The sequence below is a fragment of the Lagopus leucura genome, unplaced genomic scaffold (assembly GCF_019238085.1).
Source record: "Lagopus leucura isolate 7727_CA_CO unplaced genomic scaffold, USGS_WTPT01 Super-Scaffold_100017, whole genome shotgun sequence".
NCBI classification, from domain to species: domain Eukaryota; kingdom Metazoa; phylum Chordata; class Aves; order Galliformes; family Phasianidae; genus Lagopus; species Lagopus leucura.
The window spans coordinates 14,737,424-14,748,761 of NW_024962271.1; the positions used below are offsets into that span (position 1 = coordinate 14,737,424).

The 11,338-nt window shown below is 61.2% G+C and overlaps 1 protein-coding gene across 2 annotated transcripts; it reads left to right on the plus strand.

The window, feature by feature from the left end:
- On the plus strand, positions 1 to 11,072 carry KIFC3 (kinesin family member C3). 2 transcript variants are annotated; one of them, XM_042876957.1, is made up of 20 exons: positions 1 to 101; positions 2,905 to 3,031; positions 4,114 to 4,310; positions 5,530 to 5,595; positions 5,673 to 5,813; positions 5,890 to 6,129; positions 6,261 to 6,434; positions 6,527 to 6,674; positions 6,772 to 6,902; positions 6,978 to 7,089; positions 7,164 to 7,345; positions 7,436 to 7,540; positions 7,736 to 7,866; positions 8,280 to 8,403; positions 8,577 to 8,706; positions 8,777 to 9,006; positions 9,220 to 9,354; positions 9,441 to 9,540; positions 9,855 to 9,885; positions 10,065 to 11,072. In XM_042876957.1, the coding sequence occupies exons 2-19, from the start codon at positions 3,013 to 3,015 to the stop codon at positions 9,857 to 9,859; spliced, it is 2,370 nt and encodes a 789-aa protein (XP_042732891.1). In that variant the 5' UTR covers positions 1 to 101; positions 2,905 to 3,012; the 3' UTR covers positions 9,860 to 9,885; positions 10,065 to 11,072. The 2 variants fall into 2 exon arrangements, with proteins under 2 accessions (XP_042732891.1, XP_042732890.1); XM_042876956.1 differs by lacking the exon at positions 9,855 to 9,885.
- Positions 11,073 to 11,338: the final 266 nt, after the last annotated feature.

Below are 11,338 nucleotides of genomic sequence, written 5' to 3' on the forward strand. Positions count from 1 at the left end.
AGGCTCTGCTCTTGGGGATAAGAAGGGCAGGGATGGGGCCAGGCCCTGCAGGGACCCTCGAACTGCACAGCAGGAGAAAAAGACACGGCTGCTGACGTTGGGTGGGTGAGTGAGGGCGGCTCCGGGCCACCTGAGCACTGCCCTATCTCAGCATCGCTGCCTGCGGGTTGGGTTAATTCCCACTGTGAGCTTGGAAACGAGTACAAATTTCTCACTAAGACTTAATTAAAACTCGCTAAAGAGCTTAAATGGCGACAAGGGAGTGTGGGGTTTCTTTAGTCGCTCCTGTGGGCTCAGCACGGAGATCCCCTCGCTGGGGCTCTCGGGGAGGAGCAGAGTTACAGCACTGAGCTGTGTTATCATTAATTGCTCTCTGGGGATGCGTTCTCCATCTGATCCTCCTGGTGGCAATTCCCTGCAGAGAGCACCCAGGTATGCCCCCACCTGCATTCCTGCCATCAGCTTGCTGGGAGGGAATGGAGGGGGGAGGTTAAACTTTTGCTAGGATATCATATTTTCCCCCCATCTCCCCGGAGGTGTTGCAGATGTAGGTTAAATATTTGCTTGGGGCGAATGCAAAGGGCCCCCATCAGCACAGCGGTGCAATCAATGGGGCTTCCCTCCATCCACACTCATGGGCAAATGGGGGGAAATGGGAATGAAGCCGCCTGATTGAGCAGATCGCTCATTGCACAACATACGCAGGAGGTGGCAGCGGGGCCGGCCGCCCTCCTGCTGCTCTCCCAGCGCTCATTGATTCCGGGCCGGCACTCGGATGTCTGCTCTCAGGCTGGCAGCGAAGAGGGAGGCTTTGCAGACAGGGAAAAAGCTGCTCTAAAAGGAAGGGCAGAGCCCGCGGCGCCGCGTTGGAACGTGGAGAGAAAGCAAAGGCAGCACTCAGTGAGCTTGGGATGGAGGGGGGGTGGAGGGGGGCAGCCCTATTGCTCACAGCACCCGCCGCGGGGTGACAGAGGGGCTTGTTTCAATGGGGAAGAGCCCTGAGGGTGGGGATTTCCGTCCTCATCCCCAAATACCATTCTCAGGCTGAGCCCCACCGGCAAGGTGGGCACCCAAATCTCCTGGTGCATTGGGGTCATGCTTTGGGAGCCATCCATCTCCCTCTCCCCTCGTCCATTCAAGTCCCTTTTGATGTAATTATGCTGCATAATCTCAGTGCCATCAAAAACCTGAAGCATTGAAAGGACAGGAAATGACTTAACGCCCAGAACCATTTGCATAAACATTATTTTGCCCTCACAGCTCGTAATTTAAGTAAGTCAGTGACAATACGACATTAGAGTCTCTGCTGGAATGCTTACAGTCACCTCGTGTCCGTCCTCATCATCGCTGAATCAACAGCAGCAGCTGCAGGGACATGGGGAGCCCTGCGTGGTGAACCCCGACAGCACCCACAGTGGGGCTGAGAGGGGCTGTGTGAGGCTGTGTAGGGCTATGAAGGGCTGTGTGAGGCTGAAAGAGGTTATGTGGGGCTATGTGGGGCTGTGTAGGGCTAGGAGGGGCTGAAAGAGGTTACGTTGGCTGTGTAGGGGCTGTTTGGGGCTATGAGGGGCTGTAAGGGGCTGAGAGGGGCAGAGTTGGGCTACGTACAGCTATGAGGGGCTGAGTGGGGCTATGTAGGGCTGAAAGGGGCTATATGGAGCTCTGTGGGAATGAGAGAGGCTGTGTAGGGCTGTGTGGGGCTACGAGGGGCTGTAAGGGGCTGAGAGAGGCAGAGTTGGGCTTTGAGGGGTCGAGAAGGGCAGCGTGGGGCCGTGCATCCCCCAGGCACCGCCGTCCGTCGGGGGTCCCGGGCGTTGCCAGGGCAACGAACCGGGGCGGAGCAGCCCGGTGCCGACGCTCGGATGGGCGGGACCGGGGCGGGGAACGGAGCGGCTGCGGGCGGCCGGTGAGCGGCACCGGGAAGGCACCGGGAGCGGGCGGGGCCGGGCCGGGCCGGGCTTCCCTTTGTCTGCGGGACGGCGGTGGGCGGGACCGGGGTGCGGAGCGGGGACGGCGGAGCTTTGCGAGGCGCTGAGCCGCTCTCCCCGCGGACGCCGAGGGGTCGCGGAGCCGGGGAACCCCGTGCCATGCCGGCGGCCCGCCCGGGCCGGGAGCTGCCCCCGCAGCGTGAGTACCGCACTGCTCCGCGGAGGGGCGGGGGGAGGAACCGGCAAGCCCGCATTCTTCGCATTGCTGCGCGGCCGGGGAGCGGGAGCGAGCTGCAGGGGCGTGGGGTGCCCTGCGGGCTGCGCGTCCTCCTGCCGGTCTGCTTCGGGTCTCAGGCGCTCCGCAAAGCGACGTTTGGGGCGGTGCAGGAAGGGTCCGCCCGGTCCGTGGGCTCGGGCTGGCTGCGGGATCCGCGCTGCCGCCGCCGTCGATCTGCGGGGCCGGCCGTCCCCGCTCAGCGCTGCGAAAGGAGGGGAACTTTTGACCAGGGCGGGGAGCTGATCCGTGCCGTTCCCTTGCAGAATCACCTCGCCAGCACTTTTTTTTTTTTTTTTAACTGGTGGCATTAAAAATAGATTATTTTTTTTTTTCCTTGCAAGCTGGCGAATGCGGCATTACACAACAGCCCGGACTTCTTTGACCTTTGCCATATTCCTCTCCTCTCCTCCCTCCTTCTGGGTTTTCCTTTGGTGTAGCAGCTGGAAAAGCCCCAGCACTTTGCATTCAATCTTGAGACACTGGGGCCTTGCTGAAGCCCACCCAGCACACAGGCACCCACGTGTAACGGGCAGACCTGAAGGCAGCCAGCTGAGTTCCTCTTGACAATAGAGGGTGGGGACGTGGGGTCCTTGCAGTGCCTGGACGGTGTGGGTGACCTGGGGATGTGGGGCTGGAGGAGCACACCCAGTGGGATGGCACGGAGAGGCCGGGAGCCCAGCAGCACGTTTCACCCTGCAGGCACAGGTCTTGCTGGAGGACGGCCAGCAGCCGGCCCTGCCACGCACCACGGAGGAACCACCAGCATCCCCACGTGAGCCTGCAGTGCCAGGGCAAGCAGCCTGCACCATGAGCCTGGAGAAAGCTGGTGAGGGGAGCGTGGACATGGCCAGGACTGAGGGGTGGGGGCTGGGGAGCAGCCAGGGGCGCACACACCCTCACATCCTCCAAAAGGGGCCTGGTGCCCATGCAGGTGATGCACGTGGTGTCTCCAACCGGAGCATCAGTGCCTCCCTGAGTCGTGCCTAGCACAGCTGGGTGGAGGCAGTGCTCACCAGGGGGAGGGCAGGAGGGTCTGCTGCCTTCAGGTTTGGGTTTCCTGTCCCTTTGGTATGGGGAGGGAGCGGGTGCTGAGCACACAGCCTCGGGCAGGAGAACAAAAAGCAGCAGTCTTTCTGGAGGTAGTGCCAGGAGCACAGATTCCTGGCTGTCCCTCTTTGCTGCCTCTTTGCTCAAAGAAAGCACAAGTCCCCACAGCTGTCAGTACTCAGGACAGCTGAAGCCTTGCAGCATGTGTGTGAAACACAACTGGCACACGGCATCAGCCTGCCTGCAGGCAGCTAAGCAGCTCCCAGCATCACCTTTTGCCTTCCAACCTTCTTTTTCCAGGCAAGGCAGGGAGCAGCCTGGATCCATGCTGCTGGTTCCACCAGCACTGCATGGCAGTGAGTCAGGCCAGCTTGTCTTCTGCTGGAACCACAGAGCAATTTAGGGCTTCGTTTGCAGAAAGCTGTGTTTAAACTCATGCCGTGAAGGTCAGAAAGTCGCGCTCAACAAGCAGTGCCACCATTTGGGTCGCCCGTGTAATTTGAATTTGGCTTCCATTACGCTGCCGTGTTCAGTGACGCAGCCTTTAATAACACCATCCCATGCTGTTTTTCCACCAGCACCTGCTCATTCGGGGAAAAAAAGGATGAGGTGCTGAGGGGGTGAATCAGAGGCAGCAGCGGGGCTGGCACGTCCACACAGGGCACCCTGGGGTGTGCCGTGGGATGCCAGCATCCCTCTGTCTGTACCACAGGCAGGCATTGGTGTCGCTGCCCTCCCACAGGGACCCCCGGCACTGCTGTGCTCCTGTTGCTGCCTCCCTTGGGTTTCTGTCCCTGCTGAGTGCCCGTGTCTCCCTGGGGCCGGCTGATCCCAACCCCGCTGTGCTCTCTCTTGCCGCAGGGGGTCGGTTTTGCAGCGGGAAGCGCGCCGGTCTGCCAGCCCAGCGGCCCTTCCCTGTCATCCAGAAGGTGGTGGCATCCATGGCTCACCTGCAGGAGGAGAAGCTGCGGCTGCAGGAGGAGCTGCTGGCTCTGCAGGAGAAACTGGCCGCCCGCGAGAGCGAGGAGATGGCCGTCTCCGTCCAGCTGCGAGGGCAGGTAGGGGGGCTTTGGGCACGCTCCGGGCTTCCAGCTGTGGGTTGTGATCTGTAGCATGAGGGCTCGGGGTGCTTGAGCCGTCTCGAGTGAGGAGCAATGCGGGGCTGTGTCGGTGCTGGCTGTGCTGCTGTGGGGGGGGGCTGGCCTCGGTGTTGACCCCCTAATGCTTCTCGTGCCGGTGCAGACGCAGCTGTGGATGTGAGGACCTTCCTCATTACAGGGAGATTGAAACCCAGGCTGCTAATAAAGGGATTTGCATGTGGATGTTGTGGAAGCTATTACAGTCAGGTTTGGCTTGTTCCACTGGTGTCAAAAAGGTGGATGTAATTGTCCTGGATCTGGTTGGCATAGTCTGCATGACACAAGCAGGACAGGCAGCTGGCGTGCTGGGGCTGTACGGCACGGGTAAACCTGGGCTCCGGGAGCTCAGCAATGGCCGGGCCGTGCCTCAGCCCCCAGCCCACTGCCAAGGAATCCCTGAACGGCCTGGAGAGCAGGCTGCAGCCGGAGCTGCCTGAGGAGGTAGGGCATGGGGCTGTGCTGGCGTAGCAGGGCACCGCACTGGGGAGCAGAGGAAGCAGCTCCTTTCCCCATTGAGCTTCTGCTGGACGTGTGGCTGGGGCCTTTCAGCTCTGCGTGTGGGGCTGTGTGCTTTTCTGTGAGGTTTATCCTTGAGGTTCTGAAAGGTGCGGGGACATGGTTGGGGCTGGAAACACGTGGGGAGCGCAGCCCTGCGGTGCGCTGTTTGTCTGAGCAGGAGGGTGGTGGCTTAGCCGTGGCTCTGTGTCCCCCTCTTCCCATCTGGAGCACCGACGGGCTGTGCTGAGAAAGGGCTGAGGGACGGAGGAGGAAGGGTTGAGCTGAGGTCCTGGCTCTGGGAGCAGCCTCTGCTGCCGGCACACGCAGGAGGTGCGCTCGGGCAGCTTGCCGCGCCGCCGTCGCTGCAAAGGAGTGGCTTATAACTTATCATAATTAATTACAGCACAATGTGAGCGCGTTCGTGTTTGTTATAAATCAGCAGCTCCTAGATGATGATCTGTGGAGGTTCAGAAAAGGCTGCTGTTGTTTGCATGGGGCGACAGCCTCACGCTCCCTGGGTTGGGGGTTGGCGCAGCGCCTTATCACCAGGCAGAGCGTTCGGAGGGGAAACCCTTTCTAGGGAGCAGAGCGTTGGGAGGCACAGCTTTGCGCTTCCAGCGGAGCTTCCCCATGTGTGCAGGTTGAGAACTTGAAGGCAAATCTCCGGGAGCAGGCGCAGGAGATCGGCAGGCTGCGCTCGGAGATGGTGAGCTCACTGGTGTGGGGGTGAGCGGGCTCGGGAGGCTGCTGGTGGGGCTCCCATCACACGCTGACCCTCCGCAGGGCGGCACGGATGCGGAGAAGCACCGGGACCTGCTGGTGGCTGAGAACGAGCGGCTGCGGCAGGAGATGAAGGCACGTGAAGGGGAGCTGAGGGAGCTGCGGCGGCAGCAGGCGGCGTGCCGGGACTGCACCCACCTCCAGGTGAGCTGCTGGGGACCGGTGGCTGCTGGAAGGGCTGTGGGTGCCACAACCTCGGCTGAGCCTGCTTTGGGGCCAGGAGAACGCCGGGCTGCAGGAGCGGCTGTGCCAGCTGCAGAGAGAGGTGGAGGAGGCCCGAGCCAAGCTGGCAGAGCTGGAGCTGGAGGTGCAGCAGAAGACGAACCGCCTGGCTGAGGTGGAGCTGCGGCTCAAAGATTCGCTGGCCGAGAGAGCACAGGAGGAGGAGCGGCTGAGCCGGCGGCTGCGGGACAGCCAGGAGACCATTGCCAGCCTCAGGGCTCAGCCCCAGCAGATAAAGGTGAGCCTCCTGCTGGCTGCATAACAGTGCCCTGCGTCAGTCCTGCGGTGCCACTCTGCTGCTCTGTAAATCGTCCCCCTCTGGGTGACCTCTGTCTGTAATACACCATCATCTGTGGGTGCTTTGTGCAGTACATCATCAAGACAGTGGAGGTGGAGTCAGCCAAGGCGAAGCAGGCCCTGTGTGAGAGCCAGTCCCGAAACCAGTACCTGCAGGAGCAGGTGGGGATGCAGAGGCAGGTGCTGAAGGAGATGGAGCAGCAGCTGCAGAGCTCCCAGAAGACAGCAGCTCAGCTCAGGGCACAGGTACGGGTCCGCAGGCGCAGCAGCGCAGCAGTGTGAACCAGGCAGCACCTGGGACAGATATGCATGCATTGTTGGTGCTGCCTCACCCCCAGATTGCCATGTACGAGTCGGAGCTGGAGCGGGCCCATGGGCAGATGCTGGAGGAAATGCAGGTGATGGAGGACGAGAAGAACCGTGCCATTGAAGAGGCGTTTTCCCGTGCCCAAGTGGAGATGAAGGCGGTGCATGAGAACCTGGCGGGTGAGGAGGGCTCAGGGCTCATGGGGCTCACAGGGTCAGGGCTGCATGTCCTCACCCTGTGCTGGAGCCACTCATCCTCACCCTGCACTGCCCACAGGCGTGCGGACCAACCTGCTGACGCTGCAGCCGGCGCTGCGCACCCTCACCCACGACTACAATAGCCTGAAGCGGCAGGTGCGGGACTTTCCCCTGCTCCTCCAGGAGACCCTGCGGAGCGCCAGGGCCGAGGTGAGCCTGGGGTCAGCACACAGCCCCTCTCCCTGCGCGGTGTGGGCAAGTGGCTGAGCGCTGTCCTTCACCCAGATCGGGCAAGCCATCGAGGAAGTGAACAGCACCAACCGGGAGCTGCTGCGCAAATACCGCCGGGAGCTGCAGCTCCGCAAGAAGTGCCACAATGAGCTGGTGCGGCTGAAAGGTGCGGCGGGGCAGGGCTGCCGGGACAGCTGGGTGCCGCAGCGGGGCTGATGCTGCCTCTGCTCCCCCACCAAGGGAACATCCGTGTCTTTGGGAGAGTGCGCCCCATCACTAAGGAGGATGGAGAGGGTCCGGAGGCGGTCAGCGCGGTGACGTTCGATGCGGATGATGACGCTGTCCTGCACCTCCTGCACAAGGGGAAACAGGTGTCCTTTGAGCTGGACAAGGTGTTTCCTCCACAGGCGTCCCAGGAAGAGGTGGGTGCTGCCTCACACAGCTCGCAGCGGGGTGGTATGACAGCCAGGGGAGGGCTGCACCGTCCCCTGATGCCCTCTGGTCCCCTGCAGGTGTTTCAAGAGGTTCAGGCCCTGGTCACTTCCTGCATCGATGGGTACAATGTCTGCATTTTTGCCTACGGACAGACTGGGGCAGGGAAGACGTACACGATGGAGGTGAATTTGCCTGGCTTTGCCTCCCTCTTCTTCCTTGCCTTTCAGCTGTGTTCCCTTCTGTGCCCTGTGTCTCAGTGCCATCGCTAACCCAGGCTGGGCACTAATCCTGACTGTTGCTGCAATCCCTGAGCTTTGCTTCTGCTCAGCTGCATCAGAAAAATAGCAGAATGGATCATTTCTCTCCCCATTCACCAGGGAACCTCCACAAACCCGGGCATCAACCAGCGTGCCCTGCAGCTGCTCTTCTCTGAGGTGCGGAGCAAGGCGGCCGACTGGGACTACGCCATCAGCGTCAGCGTAGCCGAGATCTACAACGAGGCACTCAGGTATGGATGTGAGCCCTTAGCCAGGACACAGCATCACGTGGAGCCCTCAGAGCTCAGCGTTGGCCGTGTAAGGAAGTGCCAAGCTGGGCCCCGTCTCCCTTTGAGCCGTTTCTGCTTATTTGGGCTCCCCCCGCTTCCTCCACTGGGCTCCAAACGCCTTCCCCTTGGCCCGGCTCCCCGGCCTCGGCCGTTATATTTAGAAACTGCACTCTGGGAGCCAAGGGAATGAGAAACATTTTTCTGCCCTGCCTGGACGCTGGGGGCTGGGGGAGTGACGGCAGCAGCCGCAGGGGCTTTGCAGCACTGCAGGGACCGGCGCTGGCCCTGAGTGCACATCTGCATCGTGCTGCACCTCTGGAAGCAGCAGGCTCTGGCCAGATGGGAGCTGAGTGCTGATGGGTTCCCCCTCGCAGGGACCTATTGGGAAAGGAACCCCAGGAGAAGCTGGAGATCAAACTGTGCCCTGATGGCAGCGGGCAGCTCTACGTGCCCGGGCTGACTGAGTTCAGTGTGCAGAGTGTGGAGGACATCAATAAGGTGAGGCAGAGAGCCGGCGGTCATCCCACGGTGCGTTGGTGGCTCTGCGGCATTGTCCCAGAATGGGGGGGCAACAGAACCTGGGTGTGCTGCAGGGGGTTAGAAATAAAAGCATGGGGCCAGGATGGATGGCGGGTGAGCGGATCGCAGCCTCACCCCCTCCTCACCCTCAGGTCTTCGAGTTCGGCCACGTCAACCGTGTGACGGAGTGCACCAACCTGAACGAGCACAGCTCCCGCTCCCACGCGCTGCTCATCGTCACCGTCCGCGGCTTGGACCGCAGCACGGGGCTGCGCACCACAGGTGGGGGCCGTGTCCCCCGGCGGGGCTGCAGGGCGACACTGGCGGTGCTGACCTTTATCTGTGCCCCCAGGGAAGCTGAACCTGGTGGACCTGGCGGGTTCGGAGCGCGTCGGGCGCTCGGGCGCGGAAGGCAGCCGGCTGCGTGAGGCTCAGTACATCAACAGGTCGCTGTCGGCGCTGGGGGACGTCATCTATGCGCTGCGCTCCCGCCAGGGCCACGTGCCCTTCCGCAACTCCAAGCTGACCTACCTGCTGCAGGACTCGCTCAGCGGGGACAGCAAGACCCTCATGATGGTGCAGGTCTGGGTTCCCTGTCCCCCCCCCTCCTCCCTTACGCTCCGTGCCACCTGCTGTGGCTTCTCTCTGCTGGTGACAGGGCTGTGCCTGGTGCGGCCGGGGGCTATCCTGGGGGCGGTGGGTTAATAATAGCAGCTCTCTGACCCTGTTGAGCAGCGGGGAGGGGGGTGTGTGGGTGACAGTTGGGTGATGTGCTGCTGCTGATCCCACCCGCAGGTCTCCCCTGCCGAGAAGAACAGCAGTGAGACGCTGTGCTCCCTGAAGTTTGCCGAGCGCGTCCGCTCCGTGGAGCTGGGCCCTGTGTCCCGCAAGGCCGAGCTGGTGTCCTGGCCCAGCCAGGAGCAGCTGGAGGTACCTGCAGCTCAGCCAGCATCTTTCATTATGTGCCATTCCCGGAGGCATGAGCTGACCCGGGGCCGTGCTCCATCTCTCCCCAGGGTGACTTGCCGGGATCCTCCAGCCGGGGCCACGCGTCTCCCAGCCCTGGGCTGCCCAGCAGCCGCACCACCTCCATCCGCAGGAAGCTGCAGACTACAGGTGGGTGAGGGCATGCGGGCCCCTCTCTGTGCTCCCGGAATGCCCAACCCGTGGCCTTCCATCAGAGGAAGCTCCTGGCCCAGCGCTCACAAGCAAAGCTGCGTGTGGAGCGAGCTGTGCTGTAATCAGCTCATTAGCCACTGGCTAATTGGCTGTCAGGAGCCTGGTTAGGGCTTCCCCTGAAGTGCCCCGTCCCAGCACAGGGCAGTGCGGGGCTGTGTGGGGCAAAGCAGCTGGGGCTGCATGTGGGGCAGCCAGGGAGCGATGCTGCAGGTCGGCGCCCGCAGCTGAACCTCTCTTCTCTTTGATTTCAGCCTGAATTTTAGGGGCAGCCGCGGCTGCCAGGTGAGTGTGTGCAGCTGGGAGCTGGTGATGGGCTCTGCTTCAGCCCTGCTCCCCAGGCAGGGAGGTGTGCAGGGCTGTGCTGCTCGCAGGGGTGCTGCTGGGGTCGCATTGCTTGGGGGCTCGAGCTGTGGTGGCTGTGCCCCCTGCGCAGCCTGATGCACATGTCTGTGTCCCCACAGGGAAGCTGAGGCCGGTCCCCGTGTGACACATGCTGCAGGACCTGGCCCCTCACCCACCTTGGTGCCCCGGCCATGTTTGGAGCTGTGGTGGCATCCCCTCCTGCCATGGCACCTCTCACCGTGAGACACGCAGCTCTGTGACTTCTAATTCTTGTTGGACAGATGGCTTTAGCCAGAGCAAGGAGCCTCGCCACCTCTTCAACTTCGTTTTTAGGGCAGTTGGGGTATCTGGCTGGAAGGATTGGGGCTGAGCACCCCTGCCTCGCTGCGCTGGGGACACCACTGCTACAGGAGCTTGGCATGGAGCAGCGAGCACCTGGGTGAAGTGCAGGATGAGGTTTGGTTTGGCGTGACTGCACCCAGCTCCCTGCCACAAGGTCCTGCTCCACCCCTTGCCCCCCACTCCAGCCTCTTTTGGAGCAGAACAGCCCAGATTTGAAGCCAGAATAACCCCAGCAGCTCCTTTCCCTGTTGGATTCTCCTGCCCAATTGCACGAAGGTGCCCCGGTGCTGCTGCATGCACCCTGCCCAAAGGGAGAGCAGCCACAGGGCTTGCCCCCCTGGCACCAGCAGGGGCTTTGCAGTCTTGAAGGAAGCTATTGTAAAGTGAACAGTTGTCTTCTCAAGAGAGATCACAGTGTGGTCAAGACGAATGTGTTGGAAATATTTATAAGCTGTTTACATGGTCTTGGAATGAAAACAAAAAGCTCTCCAGCCCAGTGCTGTTGCAGTATGTGTGGTAGTGGGAGCTGACGGGGGCATGGAGGAGCAGTGGGAGCCCCAGTGCAGCTCCTGGGGCAGCTGCAACCACGCAAGGTATGCACTGCACCTTCCAGCTCCTGGCCCTTCCACGCCATACCGTATTAAAGGAAAAAAGAAAGGAAAAAAAAAAAAAAAAAGGGAAAAATAATCTAGTCTTTTGTTAAGATTAGATGTTTCTATGTATTTTAATAATATATATATCCTGTTTTATAACAAAACTTATTTTAAATAAAGCATTAAAGCCACTCCTCCTGTGCTGCTGTTACTTCCCCCAGGGCTCCATATCTTGCTCCGGTCATTACAGGCTGGAGCCCCCTGCCTTGAGAGCTGCCAGAACTCAGGTGTGGAGCAGAGATCTGTCAGGCCCCAAGCTGCTCTCAGGGCCAAGACCTGCCTGGCACAGCAAAACCTCCCACAGCTTTCTGCAAGGCGCTCAGGGAGTGTGGTGACTCTTACTCATGGCAGCCACTTAGTCACAGCGGCCTGGTGGCAGGAAGGGTGAGAACGTGGCT

What these genes read in the sequence shown, in the direction of transcription:
- KIFC3 (XM_042876956.1), top strand. An exon ending in CAGCTCAGCTCAGGGCACAG is followed by an intron (nt 6,435 to 6,526) that starts GTACGGGTCCGC and finishes CCTCACCCCCAG; the next exon opens with ATTGCCATGTACGAGTCGGA. An exon ending in TGAGCTGGTGCGGCTGAAAG is followed by an intron (nt 7,090 to 7,163) that starts GTGCGGCGGGGC and finishes TCCCCCACCAAG; the next exon opens with GGAACATCCGTGTCTTTGGG.